The sequence below is a fragment of the Anneissia japonica genome, unplaced genomic scaffold (genome assembly GCF_011630105.1).
Source record: "Anneissia japonica isolate Jap-2015-1 unplaced genomic scaffold, ASM1163010v1 scaffold585_len4108843_cov191, whole genome shotgun sequence".
NCBI classification, from domain to species: domain Eukaryota; kingdom Metazoa; phylum Echinodermata; class Crinoidea; order Comatulida; family Comatulidae; genus Anneissia; species Anneissia japonica.
The window spans coordinates 1,114,664-1,131,153 of record NW_022716829.1 but is presented as its reverse complement, the minus strand read 5'-3'; the positions used below and the strand labels follow the sequence as shown (position 1 = coordinate 1,131,153).

At 36.2% G+C, this 16,490-nt stretch overlaps 1 protein-coding gene across 1 annotated transcript in view; it reads right to left on the bottom strand.

Annotated features, from left to right (window-relative positions):
- Window positions 1-480: 480 nt before the first annotated feature.
- LOC117109961 (phthiocerol/phenolphthiocerol synthesis polyketide synthase type I PpsD-like) overlaps window positions 481-16,490 on the bottom strand; it is a 22,891-nt gene continuing 6,881 nt past the window's right edge. Inside the window, exons 2-5 of the mRNA XM_033252474.1 lie at window positions 15,003-15,338; window positions 12,590-14,064; window positions 9,558-9,651; window positions 481-7,774 (exon numbers count right to left, since the gene is read on the bottom strand). Of these exons, the coding sequence (XP_033108365.1) occupies window positions 2,322-7,774; window positions 9,558-9,651; window positions 12,590-14,064; window positions 15,003-15,312 (7,332 nt within the window). The 5' untranslated portion in view covers window positions 15,313-15,338 and the 3' untranslated portion in view covers window positions 481-2,321. The remainder of the gene's footprint in view (window positions 7,775-9,557; window positions 9,652-12,589; window positions 14,065-15,002; window positions 15,339-16,490) is intronic.

Genomic DNA, 16,490 nt, shown 5'->3' with positions numbered 1-16,490 from the left:
ACATACATACATATATATACATACACACATATATATATATATATATAGAAAGAGAGAACTAGTGCTGTACAACTATATTCATTTGGTAAATATATTAAGGTCAATCACTCGAATTGGGATACTTGCTAATAGATTAAAAGTATGTAAATGTATACGAAAAACAAACGCATTGTAGATAAACAACAAAATATTCAATTGAAAACATTAACCCATTAACGTACAATATCAAACAAAATCAATCGTTCTTTATAACTCCGAGTATATAATAGGCCTATACTGTAAAACCTTATGAATATTTAAATGACTCTTCAGTACCCCTTTCTTACCTAAAATACACTCATTACGTACACCTTGCATATTACAGAAGTTGTAAAGTGATATAATAATACTTAATTACTTACAAGTTTTTTTTAATTAAATGGAAGTTGAGATTTAAACTACTCCATTTGATACCGGTGCGCAGTGTTTCTTCTTCATAACTTAATTACGTTAATTATGAAATAGAATATTACGGTAATTGTCTATTGATGATGAGCTCGGAATCCCCGGTCCCAGAGGAATAACTACCAGGGACATATCTTGGGTAACAATCTTTTAGTCATTCAAAATTACCAATGCAATAGCAGCCACAGTGCTGAACTGGACTACAGCCGACTTACAAATAGAAAGATTTTTAGCTCTGATGAGAAGCCCTAAAAACACTTGGCTGATTGATTAATCTGAATGATTAATATATCTTTTTTATGGGCGGCCGTTAGGGCCAATATACTCTAATGCCTCAGGAGCTCTAGAAACACTCAGCTGATTGAATAATACTGGATCTTCTTTTTTTTGTATCGGCGGCCGTTAGGGCCAATATACTCTACTGCCTCTATTATACTGCCCTCGTCGAAGCTTTCGAGATTATGAGAACTTGTTTTTATAATTAGAAATGGTAATTCCCTTAAACTACAATAGGTTCTACTCGTCACTTTTTTAGTCTATTGTCTTGTAGTTGTATAAGTTAAATAAGAAATAGGGCCTATGCCAGCTTATTTTCAGCATATTACTGCTGAAGTCTGGTTTCATCAAAATTGCTATACTATCGCCCCGATTGAATGTGAGTCGGCTTTGTTCTGATTGGGCAGTTGTTAAGTTTGATTTATATTCCAGAAAGTCATTTGCGACGAAAAATCATTATCACCTGGGTAAAAACTATTTCATATCTCAATGGTACAAACGTTAGACAACTATTCATACTGTACCACTGCGTCATATATTTCCACTAAATGCGCGATGTATGCTTAAAGTTTATACATTTTATATAATGTATGTGCTATGTTTTATAAGTAAATCATAAATATCATAATTTTTTAATACTATACGGTAAGATATACTATCGACTATGTAAATTTAATATTAAATTCATACATATGAGTTCCAATGTTTTGGTGTATTATGGCCATCAATTATCAAAATTAAATTAGTTGTTTGCAGCATATTGCCAAAAAATGTTTTAGGCATGAATGACGATAATGATAATGACGTACTCGTTTTCGTTATCGTTTTCATAAGATTGCGAAATCTCACTAATAAGATAAATTTTCTTGAAACGTAGCAATAAATATCCATGGGTAAATTATTAAAGCTAAAACTGATCATAGATGAATATCATTATGTATCGACTTAATACAATTACAGTATTTACATATATTACGCGTATATTATTTTAGGTTGGCCGGCTATGCTGAGTGTTCTTTCGTCTTCAATGCGTAGAATAGTTCATCTATAATCAGTGGTGTTTTTGTCGCCAGATAACATAAAATTACCACCGATTTGAAATGAATTCTTGTAGGCAAACGACATCGTGTAAATGTTATGGAAAATTTTTCAACCTTAATTTTAGTTATTGTTTTTACTCTGATACTATGCCACATGTTTGTATAGGGGTTCCCCGTCGTTGCCTGTCATCACTTCATGAGAAAAATATGATAGACAGTACCGTAATATGAATTATAACATACTTCATATTAATAGTGTGTATACGAAATGCATCATATTTTAAATAACATATTATACCATAATTAGGTCTGGGACTAAATATTGCATATAAAAAAAATAACAATAATATATAAATATATAATTAATGATAAGACTATTCTACAAATTAATAATAATATTGTTGAAATTATATGTTTATGATGTAGGCACACGAGAAGATACCGCAGGTGTGACAAATTCAAATAATTAATTACAAGAAAATATGTCATTATTAGATAGCTGTGAAAAATCTAGATTGTAAACATTTGACTGATTAAGCCTACACATTAAATCATATATGTTTAGACATCAAATGCCTCTCTTAGAGTGGTCTGGATTTCTTGGAAAAATTTCTTCTTTGCTGATGTAATATGCATGTGGCCTCCTGAAAATAAAGTCTTCTTGAAACGTCGATTGGGTTGAATCTCCAGACACCAGGCATCCAACATAGTGGGAGGAACAAATCGATCTGACTTGGCACCTAATACGGTCATGCCACATTGAAGCTTCGTGGTGTGGGTGTTGGTGTACTTTTGGCAAATTTTAAAGCCCACTTGAAAGCAAGGGATTAGGCGTTTCATCAGCTCATGGTTATTCAACGCCTCATCATCAAGGAATGACAGCCTCAGAGCTTTATTGTCGGAGAGCTTAATGTTGTTCTTAATGTCTTGTTCCATCTGTCGTAATACACTCGGTGCTTTTTCAAGTTCAACCGCGTTTGGATAAGCTAACGTTGGAGCATACCAGGAACTGATGATGATGTGGGCTGGTCGGAGATTTCTCTCTATCAGGCGATGAGCAACTTCGAATGAAATGAGTCCTCCAAGACTGTGGCCAAATAATACAAATCTACCAGGAATGAGCCTAGCAACAAGATGTTCAGTTAGATTTGTTGTTATTTCCTCGATTGTCTGAAGGGGCTTCTCCTGATGGCGTCCTTCCCATCCGGGCAGTTGTGCCATGATTAACTGAACATTATGCTTACTGAATTGATTTTGCCACCAAGCGTATGTAGATGGACCACCACCATTTGGAGGAAAGCAAACGAGTTGGATATCTGGGGAGACGACACTCTCGTCCATGATGAACCATGCCTTCCAAGATGTGTCTTCCTCTTCTTCTTCGTCTTTATTCTGCCCTCCAAGCTGCTGTTCTGCTAGAATCCTTTTGTAAATTGAAGCTGATATAGCTTGCAGGGTTATGTTAGCGTTCATTAATTCCATTGGAGGCACAAGAACTGCGAAGCTACCTTGAATGACTCCGCTAAGCTCAGTGGTCATCAGTGAGTCTATACCAAGAGCAGATGGTGAAGCATCCGGTGATATTTGGCCAGTTATACCAAGACGCTGTGAGATAAACCCACATAGTGTATTGAAAATATATAGCCTAGCTTCTTCTGGCTTAAGACGAACTATGTCATTTTGTTGACTGTCTCCAACATATAAAATCAGTTCCTGTCGGGATAGGCCCAGTTCCAATCCTTTTAGAATTGAAAATCGTCCATCAGGTTTAAGCGTCATGTGCTCCTTAAACAGATTTCTGCTTTCTCGAACATATTTCAGAATCTTGACATCACCACTCATACCCATTTCTGGTACATTGCTTTTAAGAATTACACCAAGACCATTCAACAGCTCTGCTGGTGCAAGGCTTTCAATGCCTTTTTTTTCCCAAAATTCTACGAGACCAGACCTTGCGGCAAATCCATCGCGTCTGATTACTCCTGGACAGAAGACAGTTGCTGGCAAACCCTTACTTCTACGGAAATAACCAAGAGAGGAAAGGTATGTATTAGCTGCACAATAACTCGCTTGGCCGGTATTACCTAGAAGTTGAACCACGGATGAAATCATAACGAAATATTTTAGTTGGGCGTTAAATTTGATTGACGTTTGATGCAGCAGAAGAGCACCCCATGATTTAGCCGCCATTACTCTTTTCCAAATTGCAGGTGTGATGTCCTTCAGAAGTTTATCATCATACTGTGCAGCGCAATGGAATATACCAGATAATGTATAGGACGCATCGATTGATACTTTTTTAAAAGCCTGTTCGACATCCGATTTACTTGTGATATCAGCCTTGATATGAACAATTGATTTTCCAGATTTCCGCAGATTATTCAACCGTTCCTCTGATTCATAACCTGCCTCTGACCGGCTCATAATGTACACACGTCCGGCTCCATGGGCGGATAGCCATTCTACGAGGCAGAGCCCAAACCCTTTTGTGCCACCAGTCACAAGGTAAGACTTGTCATTTTCGAACACAATCTCTCCTTTTAGAAAGTCACAGGATGTTGCCACTCCATCATCATTATCAGCTGCAATTGCAATAGTTACTTTTTCAAATGGGATACGTTCATTTCTTCCACTATTTTCCAAAGAAATTACTTCTGGTAAAGCGTCTTTTAATGGATTTACGGAAGAAGGCATCTCGAATACTTGCAGTAGCTCATCGAGTATAGGTTTCATCTGTTGAAGTTCCTTGTTTGAATAGAACTCATGATCAATATTTTCAACAATTACGTTTTTCGGCAGACCACCAAGCTTGGAATAGGTTTCTGAGAATGCACTAGATTGGAAAGTCCCAATTATTGCAAATGGTTTAAATTTTTCGTTCATAGTACTCATTTTCAGCAAATCTCGAACTGTTGATTCCCAGCCAATTAAGAAATTTACACTCTGTTCTTTTAACGCACCAGGGACATCGTTAACGTCCAATATCTCTGCTTGGTGATCAGTACTATTCAAATAAACGCCATTTTTCACTGACAGATCTTTAACGGCAACAACGACATTATGGCCAAGTTCTACAGCCATGTGTGCCATTGCTAATCCCATTTTGTCTTCATTCGATGACATACAGATAACAACTGTGCTTTCCTTGCAACATATGAAGTTACGAATTACCCCGAATGGGACCAGGTAAGATAGGACGATGTTAACTATATCTTCTGGACACAAGCTGCTTGTCACTTCAATGATATTTTCATGTCCACAATGCATCGTTGATTTCAGTTCCTTTTCGTCACAAAACCCAATGAAGGATTTATTCTGAGCACATTGTCCACAAAACAGCGCAACATGCTGAGGTTCATTAGAAGATTTACCAGTTGTTTTCATCAAGTGGAAAGCTCCCACCTTTACAGCTATATCGGCATTAGACCTACGTTCGATATCATCATCACTATGGTTTCTCGTCAGGAACAACCTTCCACTCTGGAAGCTTTGCCCGATGTCAAATTTCCAATTAGGGGACAATATTTTGTACGGAAATTCGTGTGCCTTGCTTAAATTGACGCGAAGTGAGTATGCATCGTATGACCTACTTGAATTATCAGTGGAATGACGTAAAGCAAGAATATTGTCACGACGATCTGTTTTCCATATGTAATTGATCAGCCATTTTGATACAGTAAGACTATCTACATCTGAAGGTATATCAATCAGGAAAATATTCAGGCTAGGGTCTTCTTGCATTACACTAAGTCCAAAGCCGTAGGCTGATGCTTGACTAGGATTAACTAGATCATCAGTTCTGGCAGGGAATCCATCACGAGTCACAATCCACATATTTGGCCTTCTTCCGTCATTACGCGAGAAGGCATTGTATTGATCTATACACAACATGGCCATCTGTGACTGCTGGTTAAGTAGATCCTCTTTGGAGATTTCATTGAGACTATCTTTATTTCCAGCTTTGAATATCATAATGATATTCGACGGAAGGTCCTTGTTACCCCTGCTGACGGGCGTTGTCAAGATCCCCGTCTGTCTAAGGGAAACATTGAGTTGCCTAGAAAGTTCTTCATCGTCACCTGTTATAAAAGTTGGTCCATCGTCATCGTGAGATTTGTCTCCAGGATATATTTGGACCCATGTCTTTTCCCACAACTGAAGCTGGTCATATTCGTTTGATGTAGCAACTGGCCCGAAACGAATTTGTTTAAATCTACCAATAACATCATGTGTCTCTGCATCAGCGACGGAAACGTCTGCAGCAGCATCGTCCCCATTCGAAGTTATGGTATAGTGAAGCAGTGTATTGTCAGGAAATGTAACCTTTCTAAATTGTATATTCTGGATAGACCTTGGGACACGTCCATCCGGCTTTGCCTCTGGATTTAAGACTTTCATTCGTTGACGCTCAATACCAGCCATACCCTGTAGTATGCCATCGAGTAGAGCAGGGTGCACATAGAAGCGACTGGACTGTGCGGCCACTGTGTCGGGTGCACGAATTTGGATAAGTGCCTCGTCAACAACTCGACTAAAATTTGCCTTCTCGATGCACATGAAACTTTCACCAAGATCGAAACCAACTTGCTTCTTGTTTGCATAGAATCCCGATTTACTCAGCTCTCCAGGGCATCTATTCAGGATTTCATTCACAGGGAGTTTACTATTTCCAATTTCATTTTCACCTGCTATTAGATTCATTGTTGTGTGTGTCATCCACTTGTTGTCGTTTGCATTCAGTGATCGAAGTGCTAATCTTGCAATTTTTCCAGTCTCTAATTCTGTTGTTGTTTCCAGTTCGGTCGGCGTAGCTGACATGAAAAGAAATCTATCGAAATTTAGACCGTAGATCTCGATTTGGGAACTTGTTTTGAAGAGCTTGTGATGTGCGGCAATTGCTACCTCAATGAATCCGGCGGCAGGGAGTACTATACTACCTTGGACAACATGGTCGCCAATCCATGGCTCTTCATTGGTTCCTATTGTAGTTTTCCATACTTTTAGTCTTTTGTTTTCAGCATAATTAGCTGACAACTCTTGTTTACCAAGAAGCGGGTGACAGGAATTCGGATAACGCATATCTGTATTCGCCTTTTCAGTAACAGCTGAGCACAAGACACGCTGCCAAGGATACAGTGGTACTGACTCTACTTTACAGTGATGGCCTGAAAATGCTGGACGCATGTCAACTGCGTAGCCTTTCACATACATCTGTGCCAAAGAGATGTAAATATTCAGAGAATCATCAGCTGCTGCGCTTGTATCTTTTGGTCTCTTTAATGAGTGAGTAATGAAGTGGACAGTTGGCTTATTCTGCTTGGACGCAATTATGTCTTGGATTGCAGGCGATAGTACTGGGTGAGCTCCTATTTCAAGGAAACTATTGTAGCCATCTTTAAGAAGAGCATCTACGGCGTCCCTAAATAATACCTGCTGACGAATATTGGTCCACCAGTAATCAGACCCATTTGCTTCATGCGGAGTAACGTAACGGTTAGTAACGGTGGACATCATTGGAATAAGAGGCCTCTGTTCCCTTAATGACTTAGTCTTACCCAAAAACCTGGTTTTTTTGTAGAACTCCTTCATAAGCACATCTTGTTGACGGCTGTGAAAAGCATTATTAACTTTTAAAACTTTCGTCTGCACGCCATCTTCGCTTAGTTTTGAAGTAAATTCTTTGATAGACTCAGCCTTGCCAGAAAGCACAATCTGTGATGGACTATTGACGGCAGCAACGTCTAAATCTGTAACGGTTGATTTTATACGTCTCTGTATATCATCAACATCGTAAAGAACTGCAGCCATAGTTCCTGACCCACTTGTCCTTGTAAGAAGATGTCCTCTTGAAAAAATGATTCTAACAGCAGCGGTCATGGTTAGGAGTCCAGCTGCATAGGCTGCTGCAACTTCGCCGACACTATGGCCAATAATGGCCCTCGGTGTTACACCATAATGTTTATACAAGTCAACTAGTCCGATTTGTACGCTACAAATGCATGTTTGAGATATTTCTGTGAAAACAAGAAGAGATGATGGAAACAGTGTCATTATTATATGATTAATGCATGAAAATACTCCGTTGCAATCAGTGGTGGCGCCAGAGGGGAGGGGGAGGGGCTGGGGCTATAGCCCCCCTCGTCGGAGATGCCTAGCCCCCTGTCGGGGAAGACGAATACATTCCGTCGGGCAATAAAAAAAATAAAAATATTGTTACATGTCTGCTCGTTTAGCGACCATATCGCCTTCATTGACCTATTTGTGTACTGTTTGTGTTAAATTTTTATCACAATAATAACAAAAACAACAACAATAACAATAAAAATAACAATAATAATAATAAAAATAATAATAATATTAACAATAGTAATAATATTAACAATAATAATAATAATAATAATAATAATAATAATAATAATAATAATAATAATAATAATAATATAATAATAACATAAATTCACGTGCCGTTTTATTGTAAGTTATCCAACTACCGTATATATTACTTTTCACATTGAATTAAGCCCATGAAACAACATATATTCTTCTTCACAATGAAATAATTACATTCAAACATCTACTCAGCAGAACAGTGTCAAGTGTCAAAACAGCATTTTAACACTATATTTGTTAAAATGTCAGTGCATATTAATGCTATGTATTGAAATTTAAAAAAATACAAATGCCCCTCTCCCAGTTTGAAAAATTCTGGATCCGCCCTTGTTCAATGGGACTATATTAGAAATGGTTTACGTTCTCTGTGACAAATGCTCGTTTGGATAACCTCATTAAAAAATCAGCATCAATTCCTTTATTTAAAAAATCACTCAAAACGCACTTATTCCAACAATAACATGAAGCGCCACTGATAATTACTTCGGTTTTTTTAATGGCGCTATATAAGATCTTACTTTATTATTATTATTATTATTATTATTATTATTATTATTATTATTATTATTATTATTATTATTATTATTATTAGTATTATTATTATTATGATGATGCTTGGAATACACCTTGATCGGGGAGCAACCTCGTGGTTTACAGATTTCAGGCATAATTTTCAAAATGTATAACTTCACTTTGAATTAAAAGCTTGTACTGTGACATTGTGTTTTCCTAATTCATCGTAGTATAATATTGTCACAAATTGGTGGCCTTACAATTTACAGTAAGACATTATTCTTACTCGTAATTTTGTTTTTAATAATTCACAATCACATGGATTATGATCAACCTGGATTTTGCCACGATGAGAGGATAGTATTGTAATGTAATACGGTGATCTGTTTTAATAATACAAAATGTAAAAAGGATTTGAAAATAAATTAGTTGGTTACATTGCATACGCTTTGTTTCTCGTTGCTTTAATAAAAAAAAATCGGTTTTGGAATCTCGACATTAAAAAACATACATTAAGTCATTACGGTAGCTTGATGCTTATCAAGTAACTAATACAAATATACCAAAATTCGTCAAATATCCGCAGCTTCCAGGGGGCTTCGCCCACTGTGGCCCCTAGGCGGATGCCGCCCCTAGCCAAATCAGGCTCGCTTCGCTCGCCTAGCGCCTCCCTCCTCCATTGGAGCCTTTAGTCTCCGCACTGTCGGGCAGATCCTGGCGCCATTACTGGTTCGAATGTATGTAAGCTTCTTAATCAAATGTCAGAATTGAAAGGAACGGTCCAATCAGTAAACGTTTTGTTGTATCTTCATACAACTAAATACAACAATTACACAATGGAGCATCAGTGAAAATGCTACAGTATATAATATTTATATATAATTTAAAACTGACCTGTATCGTTGATCGTCTCTTTGCCAGTTTCAGCTGACAAAATTTGTACAAGTGACCATTTTGCTCCGTATTTACCCAAGATGTCATCTATTTTCTTTTTTGAACAATATAAAACGTGAAATTTTAATTATTAACATTTAATGTGTATAAGAGACAGTATATATATAGGAAAAACCCATAACAACAGCAAACGGCCACATAATGCAAAACAATATTAAATTAAAACGGAACAGTAGAGAAAATCCGATCAATATGACAAAATATACTAAACATCCACACTGGAAGAAATCCCAGTATCTGCAGACGGATCCGTTTCGGTCTTAAAATGCAGCAAGGTATAGACCTAAACGAAACTTTCGATCAGCTTAGGCAGAGCCCAGACTAGTCAAACGACCACTAGTGATTAGAGAGCCAAACCAAGGCAATATATATACACAACTCGGGTGCGAATGCAAATAGTAGAACACAAGCTTATGCGGCTCGGGTCCAGTAGATGCAGAGAATATTTTGTCATTCCTAACGCGTCCTACGAATTTTTACAGGTAGCACTTGTCCGTAAATTTGTGAACAAGATCGGAGACCTAAAGATGCAAACTCTACCGTGCATCGATGGCGGCCCGCTGGTTCTTGATAGTACAATAGGAAAAACTCAAATTTATGTAGTATACAATTATTTTTAACTAATCAGTTAAATTTGATTAATTTCATGATCTATTAGGCCTAGTAAATGTACATGAAGCGTACAACAAAAATTAGGATTAACACGATGATTGCTTTAAAATCATCGTCCCAAACCAAGTGTGTCACTAGTAGGCCTGGCCCTACTACCTAGGCCGTGGAGGCTAGGCCTTAATTATATGCCGGCGAGCAAAAAGGTGTAAAACACTTTTTTATTTTATATAATCAATTATTAGTGAAAATGATTTTACAGCAATGATGATAATATATTCAAACACAAAGGCAGTTCGACTAGACCTAGATTAATTGGCATAGTTAATTCATCAGGGCCAGATTATTATAATAGGGCTTTTGGGACGCGAGCCCCAATGGGGAAAGATAGGCCACGAACCCCGGGGCGAAGCCTCCTGGGCGCTACGGATATTTGACGAAGTTTGTGAATTATATTAGTTATTTTATGGGCGTCAATCTACTGTAATATGAGTTATAATTGTTGTTATTGTCCAGTAGTGGAATCAGGAATTCGATAGGCCAAGAGGGGGCCGGGGGATAATTTCACAGATAGAGGATCTACTACCTCAGTCCCACATGGTTGAGGCTGAGGTAAAAAGAATGTGATTATAGCACCTCTGGATGGCCGGATATTGCACTTATACAGACATAAAATTTAAATATAATTTTCTTTATATCTCCATTTTTTTTTAAAGTGAACAATTTAGAGGTGGGGGGGGGGTGGGCGATCCGACTGGGCCCCTTTGAATAAACCACTGTGTACTTTCGCAGATGGAGGAATAACGCCTCAGCCCTACCATGTTTGGGGTTTAGGTAAGAAAATTTGTGATTATGGCATCTCTAGATCGCCGGAAATTGCACTCGCAGACTTAAAATTTAGGTCCCACATTTGAATCCGCCACTGATTTCCGAACAAAGTCGAAGTCGAGATTGCTTCCACGACCCCAATGAATTATTAATCATGAGTGATATCCCTAATATGGGTATTCCCCGACGAAACCTTCCCTTTTCTCCCGATAGATGAAAATTACCCTTCTATAGTAGCCCGGAAATGATAGGCCTACTCAAATTGTGGTGGTCTAGGAAGTCGAAATAGAGGGGCCCAGGTACGGTCTTGTGCAAATTGAATGTCCCCCCCCCCCCACGATGGTTGGGGCTGAGGTAAGAAAAAATTATGATTATGGCGCCTGAATGATCGGAAATGGCATTCTCAGATTAAAAGTTGATTGTACATAGGCAGGTCGACTTGACCCAAATTAATTGGCATAGTTAATTCATCAGGTCAGATTATTATAATAGGGCGTTTGCAAATTGAAAGGGCTTTTGCAAATTGAAAGGGCTTTTGCAAATTCAAAGGGCTTTTGCAAATTGAAAGGGCTTTTGCAAATTCAAAGGGCTTTTTGCAAATTGCAATAATTCGTCTGTTTTTCTTTATTTTTAAAATAATTTTGAAAAAAAATAGGAGGTTGGGGACCGTGCTGACTGGGATCCCCCTGAATCCGCCACTGTTCAATACAACACTTGACATAGCCTATCATTTTGTTTCACAAATGACTAATACATAATGTCAAGCGAATTTTTTTATTTTTTTCAATACAGTTTTTACAACACATTAACTTAATAATAATTTTGTAGTTAACCTTCAGAGAACTTTATTTTGAAAAATGGCCTAATATTATCTTATTGTTTTCGTTAAATGGAGTTGTTATATTATGGTAGTTTGAAGGTTTACTGTAAGCCAATGAGTTACACTTACTCTACATCTTCATGGTTAGCATATAGAGCGTCGCTCCATAAAGAGGGCCTCCCCCATATGCCTAAATACAGAATTCACGGAGGCAGGCGAGTCCATTCTTTTTTCTCATGCTCGAGAATGGGTTTTAAGGAACGTATACAGACATCAATCTCAAAAAGGGAACTTGTAATGTTCGTTAGAAAATGAAAAAAAAATCTATATTACATAATAATCATAGGCCAATTTATGAGGCGCAAATAACCAATAATAATAATAATAATAGGCCCTAATAATAATATTATTATTATTATTAATAATAATAATATTAACCACCCCTGTCTCTTATACACATCTAGATGTGTATAAGAGACAGATATATACCTTTATATATATATATATTATGATATATATGTATGTATGTATTTATGTATGTATGTATGTATGTATGTAATGGAGAGAGAGTGAGGAGTTAGAGATAGAAGAAATTGAAAGATAAGGACTATTGAGGCAAGATGTAACAGAGGCATTGATGTATACGTTGATACATTTTATAATACAGTATGGATAAGTGGATTTGAGATTTTAATAAATTAAATTTTTTTTCTACCTGTATTACGTTGCTGAATATGGGATGTGTATTCATTAGCTCCCTGGCCATACCCCACCACTGGGTACCCATACCAGAGAAGACGAATACTATTCTGTGAATGGAATTTCCCTCTGGGGCTTTGCCTTCAATGATCTGGATGGAGTCCAAATTTCCTTTAATTCTTCTACGAAGGAGCTTCACAAGTTCACTTCTAGACTTGGCTAACAATGATAGTCTGTGTATATGGTGATGAGATCGGACACTGGCTGTGAACAGCGCATCCAGGAATGCATCAGGTTTCATATCGAGTGTTTCGACAAGGAACTCAATCCAATCGGAGCATTTCTGCAGAAGAGCTTCTTTTGAAGTTGCCGACAGTAACAACATGTGATAGTCGGTATCACCGAAATTTGTTACGTTGTGCATGCTTGGTAAACTATTAAATTGCTTTAATGGAGCTGCCTCAAGAACGACATGCGCATTGGCCCCACCAAATCCGAATGAACTACATCCTGCTAGAAGCTTTGATCCGCCAGGCCATGGTATGCTTGAGGAAGGAACTCTTAACCTGAGGTCTTTGAAATTGATGTTAGGATTACCACGTTTGAAATGAACAACACCTGGAATTTCTCGATGGTACAACGACAAAGCTGTCTTTATGACACCTGCTATACCAGCAGCGCCTTCTGAATGTCCTACATTAGACTTTATTGAACCAATAAAAAGGGGTGGTGCGTCATCTGGACGCTGTTTGCCCATGGCTTCACCGATAGCATTCGCTTCTGTCTTGTCACCAACTGGAGTACCAGTACCATGTGCTTCAATATAGGCGACATCCCGTGGATCTACCTTAGCTGCTGCACACGCTCTATCTACAAGATCAATCTGGGCATCAAAGCTTGGATTTGCAATCCCAGGTGTCCGTCCATCATTTGTTAGAGCGCCACCTCGAATTACTGCGTAAATTCTATCTCCGTCTTCTATAGCTCTCTTTAGTGGTTTGAGTACAACTGATCCTGCACCTTCACTTCGACTGTAACCGTTAGCTGATTCGTCAAAGCTTTTACACTGTCCATCGGGAGAAAGCATACCAGCTTGACAAAAGCCAATTGTAACAGACGGAGTAAGAATTATGTTGACTCCCCCAGCTATGGCTGTATCACATAATCCCCCTCTGAGAGCATCACAGGCAATTTGTACGGCGTAGAGTGAGGACGAACAAGCTGTGTCAATAGAAAAGCTAGGCCCTCGTAAATCAAATTCGTACGAAATACGGTTGGAGATCATGCATGAGTTTGTTCCTGAATTTGTATATTGATCAATGTTGCTTTGTGGGAAGCCCACAAGGTGAAGGTACTCGTTCGCTGTAACACCCATATAGACGCCGGTGTTTGAACCACGAAGGACGGAAGCGGGAATTCCAGCATCTTCAATCGATTCCCAGACAACCTCGAGGAGTATTCGTATTTGTGGATCCATGTGACCAGCTTCATCTAAAATGTGAAAATATGAGATAATCCTTATTTATCCAGATTTATAGGCCTACGTTTCAGATGATTAAAATTTACCGCTTCAAGACGTTTTAAAAATCGCAAAAAAACATATCTTATTTTATGAATACGCTATATTATACGGCCCCACTGTCTGTTTGCTCTTGTAAAAGATTTTAAGAAGATGCGGGCAAAAATAAGATTTCTTATAAGGGTCAATAATCAATATAAATAACATCTTAAAACCGCTTGTGATCCCAATTAATTAAGAATGGTTCGAATTTATCAGAACACATTCTTTTTGATTTTTATCCACATTTTGGCAGAACATTATTATTATTATTATTAATATTAATATTATTATTATTATTATTATTATTATTATTATTATTATTATTACTCGAAGATAGCTCATCTGTGTTGGTGTTCAAATGTAATTTCACGGTAGGAAAATTTTGTTGTGTTTTGATCAAAAGTTTAAATTTTTATTACATTATTATTATTATACAATATTATTATTATTATTATTATTATTATTATTATTATTATTATTATTATTATTATTATTATGACAGCCTTAACAAGGTACAGGATAGTAAAGATAATTTGATCCCACGGGCTGACTTGAGAGGATAGTTGTGGACAACACATTAATAAATGTTTATACAGCAAGCTTGTGTCTACTTTTCCAACATTGAAAGTTCTACGCATATCTTTTACTGTGTGTAAAATACCACCCTCTGTCGGTTTGATTATCATTTACCAAAACCATCTCAAAAACCAAAAGAAGTTTACAACATTTTTGGGTTATCCTTAATGAGAAAAAAAAAAAACAGAAAAGGGGTAGCTTCTGGTTCTGATTTTTTTTTTGCTTAAAAAAAGGTGTTTTTGTTGTCTCTATATGCCATTTTCATTTCTTTACTTAAAAATTAAATATGTACCTGGAGACATCTTGAAGAATTGTCGATCAAACATCTCAGGATTCTGTTTCAGATACCCGCCAGCTTTGGTGTACAATTTTCCCTTTTTCTTTTCACCGGGAAAGAAGAAGATCGATTTGTCAAAACGTTCCGGTGGGTGCAGGGATGTGCAGTCCCTCTTCTCCTTCAGCATGTCCCACAGCTCTCGAGGGCCCGCCACTCCACCGCCGTATCTGCATCCGATCCCCGTAATGGCGATCTTGTCGTCATTGGTGAGGGGGTCCGCCAAGACCATGGTTGTCGTGGAACGGTGGATGTTTCTGACGCTCATATTATCCTCTTAGTCATTACTCATACCTGTTGATTATAATTACGGTATAACTGCGGTGTATATGGTGATATTTATAAATTATTTTTGTACAGCACCTTACAAACTGTAATGATGCAGGAAGTCTAATTAATCAAGGTTTTTAATAACCGCATTAATCCTCAGCTATTCATACATAATTAACAACACGGTTCGGGTCTCATTGTATTTGGTATTAATTTTAAACACAATGTTATCCTTCATATAAAAGTTTTAACCAGAGCCTTGCAGGCATACATATACATATATATATATATATATATATATATATATATATATATTTATATATACATATATACATATATATATATATTTATATATACATATATACATATATATACATATATACGTATACATATACATATATATACGTATATATATACATACGTATATATACATATATGTTTATGTGTGTATATATACTTATATATAAGTATATAAGAATATAAGTGTATATATAGGTCTATATAAGTATATATATGTGTATATATGTATATATAAGTATTATATATAATATATAAGTATGTATATATGTTATAATGCATTTATGTATGTATATATATAAATACATATATATATATATATAGGCCTATATATAAGTATATATGTAAGTATGTGTATATATGTGTATATATGTATGTATGTATATATGTATATTATAAGTATGTATATATGTGTGTGTATATATATATATATGTATATATATATGTAGATATATAAGTATGTATATAATTTTGTATGTATATATATATAAGTATGTATATATGTATATATATAAGTATGTATATACGTATATATATACGTATATATGGATATATTATGTATATATATATATATATGTATGTATATATGTGTGTATATATAGGTATGTATATATGTGTATATATAAGTATGTATATATGTATATATATGTATATATATAAGTATGTATATATGTTATAATACATATATGTATGTATATATATATAAAATATATATATATATAAAATTTATATATATATATATACACATACATATATACATTATAACATATATACATACTTATATATATACATATATATAAGTGTATATATATATGTATATATGTATTTATAAAAGTATGTATATATGTTATAATGTATATATATGTATATGTATATACT